At 47.5% G+C, this 15,174-nt stretch overlaps 1 protein-coding gene across 3 annotated transcripts; it reads right to left on the bottom strand.

Annotated features, from left to right (window-relative positions):
• Window positions 1–223: 223 nt before the first annotated feature.
• Window positions 224–14,363, bottom strand: STK19 (serine/threonine kinase 19). 3 transcript variants are annotated; one of them, XM_048489522.1, is made up of 9 exons: window positions 14,189–14,361; window positions 11,524–11,654; window positions 10,987–11,088; window positions 10,699–10,844; window positions 9,126–9,221; window positions 8,894–9,033; window positions 6,855–6,952; window positions 2,837–2,984; window positions 224–748 (listed from the first exon to the last, which is right to left on the bottom strand). In XM_048489522.1, exons 3-9 carry the CDS (start codon window positions 11,069–11,071, stop codon window positions 703–705), a joined length of 759 nt encoding a protein of 252 aa, XP_048345479.1. In that variant the 5' UTR covers window positions 11,072–11,088; window positions 11,524–11,654; window positions 14,189–14,361; the 3' UTR covers window positions 224–702. The 3 variants fall into 3 exon arrangements, with proteins under 3 accessions (XP_048345479.1, XP_048345478.1, XP_048345481.1); XM_048489521.1 differs by lacking the exon at window positions 11,524–11,654; XM_048489524.1 differs by lacking the exons at window positions 2,837–2,984; window positions 11,524–11,654 and having other exon boundaries at window positions 14,189–14,363.
• Window positions 14,364–15,174: the final 811 nt, after the last annotated feature.

The raw sequence follows: 15,174 nt of genomic DNA, 5'->3' as shown, positions 1-15,174 counted from the left end.
AACTCGCTACGCCACACTGGCTCCACGAGAGTCGAGAAGCAATCTGAGATACTTCCGCAAACATGGAACAAATCCAGCCTTGTGAATATTTTAAAGAGTCGCATGAATGACACACACAGCCAGCGTGCCCTGCTTTTCATAACTCTTAGGACCACTTGCTTCTGTTCATGCAAGGACACTCTTATTGCCAGAGGGGGAAAAAAAGACAGAAGGCACCTGCATCTCGAGCAAAAAGCCACGGAGCCAGAAGGGCGCTGTTTTTTAATTACGTTTCAAGGCATAGATGACAGGAGATCAGAAAGAACAAACAAGAAATAAATTAGGGGGGGAAATAATCTTTGCTGCCTCTCCAGAACAGGCAACCTGAGTCATTTAAGAATTAAGATGCCCCCAGGAGGCATATTTGGCTTGGGATAATCTTACCCCACAGGAGTAAACTTCAGTGTCCCATTCCATAAGACATATCCAAAATCCAACTCCCAGAATCCATAAAGTCACATCACAGTCCGGTCACAATAGTGACTAGTCCTGCTGGTTCTCTCACGTATCGCGAGCTCAAAGTAGATTGGTCCGTAAATAAAAAGTTTCTCGTGCTCTTGCAGATGCTGGTGGCTGTGCAATAAAAAGGGATCATTTAAGATCTACAGGAGGGGTCACAGTTCACTTTAGGCACAAGTCTCCTCCAGGATGGTGAAGCAACACTTAATCTTCAGACAGTCGCAGAAGGGTGCCGGAGCTTGTTGGTATGCTACAAGGAGCGAGAAAGAAACTGTCAGGTTAAAAGACAGAGAGAACCAATAACTGAGGCTCCTTGGAACTCTGGAAAGGCAGCGGTATGTTTTCCCTGCATGCAAAGTGGCAATTTTGATAAGCTGATACAGGGGAAGGCCATCCCTGGAGTCCTACGGACTAGGCCTTAATCCTTAGGACCAACTCTATGAAGCAGGACAATATCTTTATCCCCATGTTAGAGATTCCTCAGTTAACGGCAAGCAAAATTTTAGTCTGTATTCTACATAAGGACTGTTCAAAATACCTCCTTTGGAAGGGCATCTGTTATAGTCCTGGCTGGGAAATGGCATACGGCTGAGGTGTGGTGTGATCAAAACATGTTTTTTTGTCCTTTCTGACCTTCATTCCACACATCCAGACATAGTCAGACCAATGGCTTGAAGCTGACACTGAATGCAGGGCCTGTAAAACGGACCTGTTCCGCCAGGCTTTTGGCCAGCCGGGATGACCATCTGACCCCCATACCATCTTGGTCTCCCGTGGGCGGGAATGGGGTTGGGATAAGTCGCCATCTGTAAATTGTAAATTTTAAACTGTTTAAATTCTATTAATTTAAAATTGTTATAGATTGTTTTATATTTGTATTATTATGCTGATGTACACCGCCCTGAGCCCTTCGGGGGAGGGCGGTTTAAAAATGAAATAAATAAATAAATAAAATAAAATGTTGCGTACAGAAGGACCAGTCGTGGGATCCAAAAATTTTAGTAACAGGTTCCCATGGTGGTGGGATTCAAACTGTGGCGTAGCGCCAATGGGGCTGGGCGGGGCACGAAAGGGGCGTGGCCGGGCATTTCGGGGGCGGGGCATTCCTGGGCGGGGCTGTGGCAAGGACGCAGCCGCTGCGCTGGTCCTTGGGCGGGAAACGAATCCACGCAGGCGCAGGCTGCCACGCACGCCGGTGCACCTCCTGCTAGACTGCTTCAAGTTCTGCGCGCTACTGCTGAGAGGAGGAGCGTAACTAAGGCAAAAATCACGTGGCAAAATCACCAATTAGTAACCCCCTCTCGGCACACACAAGTAATTAGTAACCTACTCTCGGGAACCTGTGAGAACCTGCTGGATCCCACCTCTGAGAAGGATTGAGGCCACAAAACAGCTTATTCAAAGCCATCAGCCAAATTCATAGCAGAGGCAAGATCTGAACTCTGAATTCTCCAGCACCTCATGCCCTTAGGACAGAGGTGGCGAACCTTTGGCACTCCAGATGTTATGGACTACAATTCCCATCAGCCCCTGCCAGCATGGCCAATTGGCAATGCTGGCAGGGGCTGATGGGAATTGTAGTCCGTAACACCTGGAGTGCCAAAGGTTTGCCACCACGGCCTTAGGACCTAAGCCAGTGATTCCCAACCAGGGTTCCGTGGTACCCTGGGGTACCATGAGCACGTCCCAGGGGTACCACGACTATGATACTGCCTGCCCCCCCCCCGGAATCAAATGGATTTTGAAGGGGGGGTTGGAAGTCTCATGGGCTCCCTTTAAACAACATTGAAAAACAGCATTGTTTTATCTGCCTAAATTCGGTGCAGATTGGAGGGGGGTAGATTTAAAGGGAGCTCTCCCTTTAAATCCCCCAATCCATGCCAAATTTAGGCAAACAAACAACACGGCTGTCAACGCTGGTTTTCCCTCCCCTCCCCCTGATTGCCACTCCCCCCAACTACAGGCCAAAAATGGAAAAAACCCTTAAAAATGCATAAAAAAATCAAATGAACTTCAAGGGTACCCTGAGATATGAAGAGCGAGGTCAAAGGTGCAGCGACATCGGAAAGGTTGGGAAACACTGACCTAAGCTACACCCCCATCCCTCAGTTCTGGAGGAGAGGCAACCAAAACCCTTGGGAATGGAATTCAGGACACAACGAATAATCCTAAGCATGATGACTCAGAATTCCCATGGTGTTCAGTGGTATTATTTTGAAGGAAGGTTCTAGGACAGGGATAATCCAAGTTGGTTAGGTCTCTTGGGAGGAAGGAAGGTAGGTCCATCACTTGACCCGGGAAGGCCACAAAGACAGTAAAGGAACAGGAGGTAACATACCAGTCGACTAACTGAGCTCCAATGATGTCATGTATGTGGTAGGGGAGTCCCAGTTTGACACTGGCTGGTGCTCGGCGGGTCTGCAAATCTGACAACAGAACTTCCTTGTACCTGGCCTTCTGGATCATGCCCAGCACGGCTTTCCTTCCTGGGAAGACAGCGTGACAGGTCAGGGGGTGCTCTGTCCCGGGGCGTTCCAGTCTTGAGCATAACTCTGCTTCAAAGTAAATTGGATCGCCCTTACATAGATAACGGAAGGAGTGCATCAGGGGGCACCAGAGTGTGGATACAAGAAACATCCCCAGCCAGTGGTGGGATCCAAAAATTTTAGTAACAGGTCCCCATGGTGGTGGGATTCAAAGCGCCAATGGGGCTGGGCGGGGCTCGACGGGGGCGTGGCCGGGCATTCCGGGGGCGGGGCATTAATAATTTCTCTGTTATTGTAAACAACTCTTACTGTAAAAAAAAAGTTCCTAATTTCCAGCTGGTATCTTTCTGTCCATAATTTAAACTCATTATAGCAAGTCCTGTCGTCTACTGCCAGACTGCCTGTCAAATACTTAATACTTTCAAATACTTAATTTTGTTTCTAGAAATCAAAAGAAGGATACTTTCCTTAAACAAGGAACTTTACCATATTACTAAAACGTGTTTTTAAAACAGCCCAACAGGGAGAATTATCCCGTTTTCTACCTTCGCTAACCAGCCACATAGGAAACAACAGGACTTGATGATTTTTGGACCTAATGGAATTTCTAACGGAAAAGCGGACCCAATTAGTAACCCCCTCTCGGCACACACAAATAATTAGTAACCCACTCTCGGAAACTGGTGAGAACCTGCTGGATCCCACCTCTGTCCCCAGCTATGGTGAAAAATATGATCTTGAAAACCGACCGGGGCAGGGTGGGGGGCGGCGCCTCAAAGCAATCAGCCTGATGAGAGCTGAAAATGCTCAAAGGAACAAACAGTTGAGAGCAGCAATGAATCAGAAGCGAGAGAGTCCCAGAAAGCTTAGGGGACTGTGAACAGGGAGATTTGGGGGGTATTCCCAAATTGCTCCCTCCCCTCAAACACTTAAAACTGCCTTATACCAACCTATGGTCTATCAAGCTAAGTGTTCTTTGCTCCGATGGGCAGCAGCCGCCCAGGGTCTCAGGCCAAAGTCTTTCACACCAGCGTGGTGTAGTGGTTAAGAGCAGCGGACTCTAATCTGGAGAACTGGGTTTGATTCCCCCACTCCACCACACGAGCAGCAAACTCTTATCTGGCAAACTGGATTGGTTTCCCTGCTCCTGCCCATGAAGCCCACTGAGTGACCTTGGCTGGTCACAGTTCTCTCAGAACTCTATTGGCTCCACAAAATGACTTGTGGGGAGGGGAGTCATTGTAAGCCACTCTGATACTCCTTAAAAGCAGAGAAAAGGTGAGGTACAAAAAGCAACGCTTCTCAATAATTTATTAGTTATTTGTTGTTGTAAACCGCCCTGAGCCCTCCAGGGGAGGGCGGTCTATAAGTTTAATCATAAATTAAAAAATAAAAAAATAATATTCTAGTGGTTCTCAACCTGTGGGTCGGGACCCCTTTGGGGGTCGAACGACCCTTTCACAGGGGTCACCCAAGACTCTCTGCATCAGTGTTCTCCATCTGTAAAATGGATAAATGTTAGGGTTGGGGGTCACCACAACACGAGGAACTGTATTAAAGGGTCGTGCCATTAGGAAGATTGAGAACCATCGATCCCAATGGTTCTCAATCTGGGGGTCGGGACCCCTTTGGGGGTCGAACGACCCTTTCACAGGGGTCGCCCAAGACTCTCTGCATCAGTGTTCTCCATCTGTAAAATGGATAAATGTTAGGGTTGGGGGTCACCACAACACGAGGAACTGTATTAAAGGGTCGCGGCATTAGGAAGGTTGAGAACCACTGATCTAGCCCAACCTTGCACATAAGCCTAAAGGGAGCAGCAGTGGCGTAGGAGGTTAAGAGCTCATGTATCTAATCTGGAGGAACCGGGTTTGATTCCCAGCTCTGCCACCTGAGCTGTGGAGGCTTCTCTGGGGAATTCAGATTAGCCTGGGCACTCCCACACATGCCAGCGGGTGACCTTGGGCTAGTCACAGCTTGTCGGAGCTCTCTCAGCCCCACCCACCTCACAGGGTGTTTGTTGTGAGGGGGGAAGGGCAAGGAGATTGTCAGCCCCTTTGAGTCTCCTGCAGGAGAGAAAGGGGGGGATATAAATCCAAACTCTTCTTCTTCTAAATGCCTTTAGTAGACAGCATCACCTTGGTTCTTTTGCTGTATCTTCGTAAGACACAGCTGACTTCCTGTTTACCAACTTAACTCCAGCGTGATTAAAAAACACACTGCAGGGCTGGGCAGTGCAGACTCACGCCCAGTTTGATTTCCACAAAGGCCTCCCCACCAGGAACCCGTGAAATGGGACTTTTACCTGCCTAACTTAACTCTGTGCAGCTGAGGCTCTCCAAGGCCTCAGCCACAGAAGTGGCTTTTTCCAACAGAAGTTCAAGACCTCTGGACTTGCAGCAGCAGAGACTGAAACGTTCCGAAAGAGCGGCAGCCCCTCCCTGAGGTAATACGGGTGAACAAACACCCGGCACTGTAGTAGGCAGTTGAACCTGTTTTTTACCCTAGTTAAAGGAGTCATCAAAAGCTGGGAGTATGTTCAGGTTTCTCAGCAGCGGACTTTAACCCGGAGAACCAGATTTGACTCCCCGCCCTACCACACGAGCAGTGGATTCTTATCTGGTGAACTGGATTTTTTCCCCTGGCTCCTACACATGAAGCTTGAAGGGAAAGGATTTGTAAGTTTGTAAGTTTGAGACTCCTTGTGGAGTCCCTTTGAGACTCCTTGTGGAGGAGAAAAGCGGGATATAATCCAACTCTTCTTCTTGAGAATTGAACCAGGGACCTTCTGCATGCTTTAAAAGGGGCTTAGCTTTAAAAGGGGCTTGGACAGATTTATGGAGGAGAAGTCGATTTATGACTACCAATCTTGATCCTCTTTGATCTGAGATTGCAAGTGCCTTAACAGTCCAGGTGCTCAGGAGCAGCAGCAGCAGCAGAAGTCCATTGCTTTCACCTCCTGCATGTGAGCTCCCAAAGGCACCTGGTGGGCCACTGCGAGTAGCAGAGTGCTGGACTAGATGGACTCTGGTCTGATCCAGCTCGCTTGTTCTTATGCTGTACCATGGAACCCAGAAAATCCTTCTGGTACTCCTTGTGGATGCCCAATGGCATAGGCTGATCTGTGTGGGGAGTTGGGAGTTTCGGCTATACTCTCTGGCTGGGGGAGGGAGGACTTCCTAGCTCAGTGATGGCGAACCTTTTCGAGACCGAGTGCCCAAACTGCAACCCAAAACCCACTTATTTATCGCAAAGTGCCAACATGGCAATTTAACCTGAAAACTGAGGTTTTAGTTTAGAAAAAACGGCTTGCTCTGAGGCACGCATTACTTGGGAGTAAGCTTGGTGAAAAATCCATGCAATGCTTCGAATGGATGAATCACGACCCTAGGAAGAAGAAGAGTTTGGATTTATATCCCCCCTTTCTCTCCCGCAGGAGACTCAAAGGGGCTGACAATCTCCTTGCCCTTCCCCCCTCACAACAAAAACCCTGTGAGGTGGGTGGGGCTGAGAGAGCTCCGAGAAGCTGTGACTAGCCCAAGGTCACCCAGCTGGCATGTGTGGGAGTATACAGGCTAATCTGAATTCCCCAGATAAGCCTTCACAGCTCAGGCGGCAGAGCGGGGAATCAAACCCGGTTCCTCCAGATTGGATACATGAGCTCTTAACCTCCTACGCCACCTCCTACGCGTGCCATAGGTTCGCCACCACTGTCCTAGCTGCTTGATCATGATCTTGAATTCAAAACGGCCCTATATAGGCCTGTGTGGGAATAAAAGATTAGACCTGGCACCAAACTGAATGTGAAATTTAGACAGCGTTGCAGTTCTTCCCATCTCCACAGCCCTATTCCCCAAGAAGCAAACGAACCTTTGATGAAGTATTTCACGAAGCGGCCAGCTCCAGGTACAGCCAGCCACCAGCTCCCAGCATCACGGACAGTCAGGACTCCTGCGTTTACCAGCTGCCTGAATACAACATAGTGAAGAAAGGGGCGGGGGAGAGCAGAGTTCCTTATTAGGTCTTGTTCCTTTAGCAGTGATTTCAGGGGAAAACAAACACGGGGGTGCTGTGTGGTTTCCGGGCTGTATGGCCGTGTTCTAGCAGCATTCTCTCCTGACATTTCGCCTGCATCTGTGGCTGGCATCTTCAGAGGATCTGATAGTAGGAATGGAAAGCAAGTGGAGTATATATACTGTGAGGTCAAAAGGTGAGGCCATCTGAATGGAGTAGCCTGGCATGTGCGTAACAAAGAAGTCTGTAGCATGTGAGTAACAATGAAGATAGCAAGGTCAATAGGTGAATGGATCTGAATAGAAGTATAAGAACATAAGAACATAAGAACAAGCCAGCTGGATCAGACCAGAGTCCATCTAGTCCAGCTCTCTGCTACTCGCAGTGGCCCACCAGGTGCCTTTGGGAGCTCACATGCAGGATGTGAACGCAATGGCCTTCTGCGGCTGTTGCTCCCGATCACCTGGTCTGTTAAAAGTATCCTGGCATGTGAGTCACAAAGAAGTCTGTAGCATGTCTGTAGCCTCACCTTTTGACCTCACAGTATATATACTCCACTTGCTTTCCATTCCTACCATCAGATCCTCTGAAGATGCCAGCCACAGATGCAGGCAAAACGTCAGGAGAAAATGCTGCTACAACACGGCCATACAGCCCGGAAACCACACAGCACCCCAGTGAATCCGGCCGTGAAAGCCTTCGACAATACATAAAACAAACACGCTTTGAGGTCCTGGGATTGAAAGGAAGGTTGTGACCCAAAGGGGCATATAACCCAGGCTAAGATCTCCACAATGTGCAAGGTGGGTTACTCACCAAGATAAACCCCCTGCCCGGCCAATTTCAGCAGCCCACCAGAGTTCAATCAACCCACCTCAAACTGCATAAACAATGGACTGTCAAGCATTCAGTTGTCTACAGCACAACAGGTTGTTGTTGGACCCTCAATTTTGTTCTGCTGATTTAGTGCTCTGAGCGCAGCTTCAACCTTTTTAATAGTCAACATTAAAAAAAAATATTTTGCTAGATTAAAGCAGTGGGTCGTATCCGATTAGATCAACTCACACAGGGGATTTCCCCCCTCCCTTCCCCACTCCAGCTGCAGCCCACTAAGCCTCCTGAATTTTTGGTCAGGGGAGAATCAGAAGACCCTCAGAAGCAACACAGGAGCAAAGTGGGAGGCTACGACGGGAGGAAACGGCCCGCAGTTGTCAACCCACCTGGCTCCTGATCTTTGGAGCCAAACAGAACTGGCGTTCTAAGAACTTGCGAAACAAGTTCTGTTTGGTCTCCCTTACATCTTGGGTCCCCTAACACCAATGGGACCCACCGTTCCCCCTCTTTTTCTTTTTCTGGGAGGGTTTTATTGTGAGTTTTAAATGCTGGATGCTGATTTTTTTGTACTGAATGCTGCTTTTAATGGGTTTTAATATTTTGGTCATTGGAGCCTATATTGTTTATTTTATAATTTGTATTTGTTTATGTGTCCTATTTGTTTCATTGTCATATATTATGTTGTACGCCACCCAGAGCCCTTTGGGGGTAGGGCAGTACATAAAATAAATAAATAAACAAACAAATAAATAAATGTTCAATTCCAGTACTTTTTACAACAATGAGCACCATCTTGGGAGAGGTATTCCCTCCTCCCTTATTCACACAGGGGACTACAGCTTAAGACCATTACTCCAGTGATGCAGGTATGCCTCAATAATCACTTCTTCCTCCTGACCACGAATTAATAATTAAAAATCCATAGATTGGCTCAATTAAATCTCATGCCATTATATGAACGAGGATTCGTTTTAACAACCCACTGCTGAGAATCAGCAACCAAAAAGGGCTGTCTGTACAAGGACCCCCAAAGGGCTGTGTGCAACGTTGCATTTGCTCACGTGATCTCGGTGTCACTGAAGCCAAATTCTCTCAGCATCCGCTTCTTGTCAAAACTGATATCGGTGCAGGAGGGGAGGACAGAGTCCAAGAACTTCCTCACTGTCCGGGCAAGCTCTTTCCCAGACACAAACTCCAGCACCTGCGAGAGGAGGAAGAAGAGAGAACGGTTGCAACCTCACCAGTTCTTCTGTGTTTTAGCTCAACTCACAAGCCGTACACACAGACACCAACCTTAGCCCTATAGCTGTCCGTGAACGCCACCACAAGATTGTCTACATCAAAACCCTGCTGGAACATTCGGATCCGTCCTTCATCTTTCAGTTGGCTCTGCGCAGAAAAGAGTTTGACGCATGAGTTTGTAAACAAACTGCTGGTGGAAAGCCTTGCCTTGGGTAAAAAGAGAGGGACATAGAGGCATATAACCCATGCTAGAAAACACCATTTTGCAGGATCCGCTCCTCCTTAAGGCCGATAAAGGCTGCACTTCTCTTCCATCAGTCCTGGAAACATACCTTTTAATTCCTGAAGATAACTGGGGGAGGTGAGGTACATGTGGAACTGTGCTCCAAAGACGCGCCATGAAATAATGCAGAGAAAAGTGGGCATGTGGGGGAACTACATGGACAAAAACCACAAGGGACAGAGGCTGCAGGGAGGAGGGGAATCAGGCAAGAGCAGGAAAGCTGGCAGGATGCAACCCTATGCATTTTTATTCCCCGCTCCCATATTTTGTATTTTTCAACACAAGCCTCTGAGCCACCCAGACAAGCACCAATCACTGCCACAGACATACCGTATATACTTGCATATAAGTCGACTTTTTCAGCACTGAAAAAGCTGAAAAAGCCCCCCTCGACTGAAAAAGCCCCCCTCGAGCCCTTCGGGGAAGAGGCGGCCTATAAATCTAAAATATAAATAAATAAATAAAATAAATATGCGAGTGAGGTTTATTTAAAAAATATTTTAGGGTTTTTACTTTGTTGGCCTCCAGGGGGCGCAGTTTTTAGGCTGGCAGCACCAAAATTTCAGGCTACCATCAGGTGACACTCCTAATGATACCAGCCATGTTTGGTAAAGTTTGGTTCAGGGGGTCCAAAGTTATGGACCCCCAAAGGGAATGCCCCATCCCCCATTGTTTCCAATGGGAGCTAATAGTAAAGGCTACATTTTGGGGGTCATAACTTTGGACCCCCTTAATCAAACTTCACTAAACCTGGGTGGTATAATCAGGATAATCTCTTGCTCATACCAGTCAAGTTTGGTGAGGTTTGGTTCAGGGGGTCCAAAGTTATGGATCCACAAAGTGGGTGCTCCCATCCCCCATTGTTTCCAATGGAAGCTGATAGTAGATGGGGCTACCCTTTTGAAAGTCCGTAACTTTGGACCCCCTGAACCAACCTTCACCAAACCTGGGTGGTATCATCGGGGCGGGGGGGGGGGGGAGGGTGTCTCCTAAAGATACTCTGAAATGTTGGTACTTCTAACATAAACATTCCTCCCCTGACAGGCACCCTCAAATTTTCCCCAGATTCTCCCTTTAAATCACCCCCCCTTTCTGAGTGGATTTAAAGGGAGAATCAGGGTTTACCAGTAGCTGCTGAATTTCCCACCCTCTACTTATAAACGAGTTAATACACGAGTTAATACACGTTTTCCCAGTTTTTTGTGGTAAAATTAGGCGCCTCGACTTATATGCGGGTCGACTTATACACGAGTATATACGGTAGCTGTTTTCAAATTGAATGGCTCTGTAAGGTCAGGACAGCAGAGTAAGATATCAGAACTGAAAATGGGAGTTTCCTACCAGACATCTATCAACAGTGGTGCGGTCTTTGACGAGGCTGTAGATCTGGTGTCTCAGGATCAAGGGCGGCAGCGCATCCTCAAATAATTTGCGAGGGAAGAGAGATGCCAAGTACTGGAGCGCAGATTCCACTGCTTCGGGGCCCTCTAGGAAAAGAAGCGGAAGGCATTGCAACCCACGAGTCATGACTTCTAGCAACCCTCCTGCTCCAACACCCTAATTGCGTTCTCAGAAGTTCTCATTCAGCGCTAATGTCTTGGGATATCCTCAGATGCCCTCCATTCTCACCTTTTTCCTCCGGCTCTGGACCTACAGCCAACCTTGGCTTCTTGGCCTTGAAAGCATCTGAGATGAGCTGATGTTTCCTCTTCATGGGGCTGGAAAACCGGGCTGCAAATTGAAAAATAGGTGAATGCTTGGCCTGCGTTTTCTTCTAATGCCTATCTGATGTGTTTCCACCTCCCCTTGCCCTGCTTTTATTTCTGCCAATTCTCCTCCATCCCTCTCTCCAAAAGTCTTCCATTTTTCACACAACCTTCAACTAGATTCACCTTCCCTAGATGCTTGCACTCCAAGATCTTTCTCCCCTCCTTCAAACAACCTCAAGGCCAGGCTTTCCTGTGGCAGCAAGTCTGTATCAGGGTTTGCAACCCCCTTCATTCTAAAGAGATGGAACATTCCTCTGTATAGAACACCCCCTCCAGACAAGAGACCAGATCACAGGGGAGAGGGTTCCAGTCTAGCCATGGGCCTGTCACGCTGGTTTTCTATGTGCAGGGAGAATATATTTATGCAAAAGAATATTCCAACTCGCAGTCTCCTCACCTGGGTGGTTTTACATCAATTGGCCTTCCTTGCTGGACCCTACCAGAGGTGCCTTGATGTCTCTACCAGATGTCCCTTGATGTCAGTACTTAGTCTTGGGAACTTCTACTCATGGGAGGACAATCCCCCTCCTATGGGGAATAACAATATAAGAGGGACAATATAAGAGGGATTTTTTCATTATCTGAGTGCCATTTTAGCCAGGTTTTCTTTAATCTATGTAGAATTCTTGGATCACTGTGAGGGTTTTTATGATTGGTTTACTATACCTCTTTATGCAGCAGTAGATGGCGAACCTATGGCACGGGTGCCAGAGGTGGCACTCTGAGCCCTCTCTGTGGGCACGCACAAACAGAGTTCATCATGTGGTGGTGGTGGGGAAATCGCCCCCACACACACACACACATCCTAGGGCTGGCTCTGGGCCATAGGGCTCAATTATTGGGGCATTAAACCTAAAGACCTAGTTTTGGGGAAGCAGTGTAGGTAACCCCTGTTAAGCACTGTTAAAACCCCACTGATTTTCAAGTGCAAAGAACTAAAGCCACGCATCCTTTACCTGGGGAGTAAAGCTCGGTTGCTAAGGCAATGGGAGAGCTTTGCTTTTGGAGTATTAAACCTCTCCTAGGGTTGTGATTTATCCGTCCAAAGAGTTGCATGGTTGCTTCAAAGCAAAGCCACCTTCTACCACCAAGCTTGCTTCCGAGTAACGCACGCCTCAGAGCCATCCACTTTTTCTAAACTAAAACCTCACTATTCAGGTTAAATTGCCGTGTTGGCACTTTGCGATAAATAAGTGGGTTTTGGGTTGCAGTTTGGGCACTCGGTCTCAAAAAGGTTCGCCATCACTGCTTTATGGCCTTTGGAGTGGCCAGCTGCTGAGTGGTGCCCCCCCCCTTCTGCTCCTGCTCTTTTTATATCAGGGTCCCATCAATAAAACCGTTTCCCTTTTGGGGAGGTTTTAAATTTGGGTTCCGCTGGGCGCCTTTACTTTAATCCACTGTATTAACTGCTGTTTTTAAAGTGTTTTACTGAATGGATAGTGCTTATGTTATTATAATTTCCTTGTTGAATTCTGTCGTACACTGCCCAGAGCCCTCCGGGGACAGGGCGGTATAGAAAACAAACAAACAAACAACTGACCTAAAGCCAGTTTTGTTGGGAAAGGGCCAGAGGTCACTTCAATTCTTCAACCCACTCATTCTCCTTCCTGAGATCCATCTATTCCTTGATCATAAAAAGGTGCCTCTTCCCAAGTCAAAGCATCTAGCTCAGTGCTTTTTACCCTGACTGGCAGCACTCCTCTGGGGTCACAGCCAGAAGTTTTTCCTCTGTTGCCAGTGATAACTTCAAACACAGGAGCATCAGGGATTTGGCCGCCCTGGAGAAAAACGTCCTTCCCTTTTAACAGAGGCTGAATTAGTGGAATTAGACAGGTAAAACTTTCCAGGGCACAAAGGCAAGCAACATCCTCTGGCAAACAACATCCCATTAAACCACTATTAAAGGACCAGACCATTTTTCTGACCACCCTGCTTTCAGGGGGACATTTGGAACTAATTATATGGATGTGCCCTGAACAAGATCGTACTCCCATTATTATTGTATTCCATCCTGTTGGCCTCTAGCCAATGTTCTTCAATCCTCTTATATTAAGAACACCCACATGGAGTCGCAGGAGCTATATACTCTCACTCACGACACATGTTTAGGGTTGCCAGATTTTTGTCTTTGCTTCCGCAGGTCCTTTGCTTCCCCAGGTTTCCAGTGAGCAGCAGTGGCGTAGGAGGTTAAGAGCTCGTGTGTCTAATCTGGAGGAACCGGGTTTGATTCTCCGCTCTGCTGCCTGAGCTGTGGAGGCTTATCTGGTGAATTCAGATTAGCCTGTGCACTCCCACACACGCCAGCTGGGTGACCTTGGGCTAGTCACAGCTTCTCGGAGCTCTCTCAGCCCCACCTACCTCACAGGGTGTTTGTTGTGAGGGGGGGAAGGACAAGGAGATTGTAAGCCCCTTTGAGTCTCCTGCAGAAGAGAAAGGGGGGATATAAATCCAAACTCCTCTTCCTCCTCCTCCTCCTCCTCCTCCTTCTACACTAGTCCAAACGGCAAGCAGAGAAGGCTTTCCCCAACCATTGCATCTCCATGCCAGGAAAAGCACCAGCTATCTGATTTCTGCCTGTCAGAACTTGCAAAGAGGCAAACCCACAGATCAAGACTAGCAAAAAAGAATCAGAAGCCAAGGACACTCATATCGATAACACAGTCCCTTAATTTCCTGAGATTCTGTATGCATTTGCACTGTTTTCAGCAATGCCTGTGAATACTGGCTCCGCAGCTGCTGTCACTCACAACGCCCTTCTAAGGTAGGACTGAGAGAAAGTGACTGTTCCAAAGCCACAAAGAGCAGGGCAGGTAAGGCATCTGAACCCCAGCCTTTTCAGTCCAACACTGTGTCACACAGTCACTCCATGAAAAGAGCCTCTCGAAAACAAACAGTCGAACAAATAAATGTGTCTATCGGGTCTTGGGTTAGCCTCCCTTCCTCTGCACATTCCCCTTGACTTCCTGGGACAACCAGACCCCTCTGCTTTCCCACCATCCACATTCCTAGACTTTCCTACTCAAACCCACATTTCCATCATATAAATTTCCTCCATCACTCACCGACAGGCTGTGTGATTTTCTACCAGGTCCTCTCCTCCTCTGCCTTCTCAAGAACGCCCATCCCTTTTGGCAGCCGGAAATGACATCGACCACACACACACACAAACACACACCGCTTGTCAATTGTTACCCGTCTCGCCAAAACATGCCTCTGGCCCCTGGCTGGAACGTGACACCGCCCACCCCTTTCTCTTCCCTATTTGTCTTCCTTTCGGATCACGTTATTGCTGCGTAAACCAATGAGTTTTTCCCCTGGTTAGCGCCGCCCTCTTTTGTTCAGGAAATGGCTAAAATGGAATTGAAGCCGTCCTGGCGGCCATTTTGGTTGTGGGCAAGCAGGGATGTATTTCAGTGTACTGATTTTAATAGTGTGCTGTATTTTACTGCATTTGATTTTAATGTATTTTATGGTACTGTATTTATTTTAATCTGAATTTTAATATATTTTATTGATGTGATTTGTTCTAATCATGAATATAAACCACTCTGAGCCCTATGGGGAGAGCGGCATATAAGTTTGATAGAATGAATGAATGAATGATGAATGAATGAATGAATGAAAGTGGGGAAAACAAGAATGACAAGGAATCTTGTGAGATTTTTAGAAGATTTGTGACGGCAGAAGGGTTGGCGGACTATAGCTCAGTTCGTCCAAGCAGCGTGCCAAGTTTAGAGGGGAGAATATTAATAGTGGCAGGGTCAGAATTTCATCCCATTGTGACACAGTGACATTTGTCTTGTAAGATTTTGGGGGGGGGGTTGTGTTTTTTATTGCAGGTGACTACCTCTGCAATCACTCTGGCATTCTGTACTAATAGAATAAAACATGTACTGCAGCCAGGGTATAATCTCTGGTCCCAGATCAAGCTCACCAGAGGTCAGCTCCAGTAGTATTTTTTATTATCATAGCCAGTTTGTGAAGACTGGGGAGCCTGCAGCAGGTTTGCCCGGCCAGATTGGGATTGGGGTGGGACTGGCAAACAAGC

The sequence above is a fragment of the Sphaerodactylus townsendi genome, linkage group LG03 (assembly GCF_021028975.2).
Source record: "Sphaerodactylus townsendi isolate TG3544 linkage group LG03, MPM_Stown_v2.3, whole genome shotgun sequence".
Taxonomy (NCBI): Eukaryota; Metazoa; Chordata; class Lepidosauria; order Squamata; family Sphaerodactylidae; genus Sphaerodactylus; species Sphaerodactylus townsendi.
Note: the sequence above shows the minus strand (reverse complement) of the source record. Positions and strands in the feature narration are given on the sequence as shown.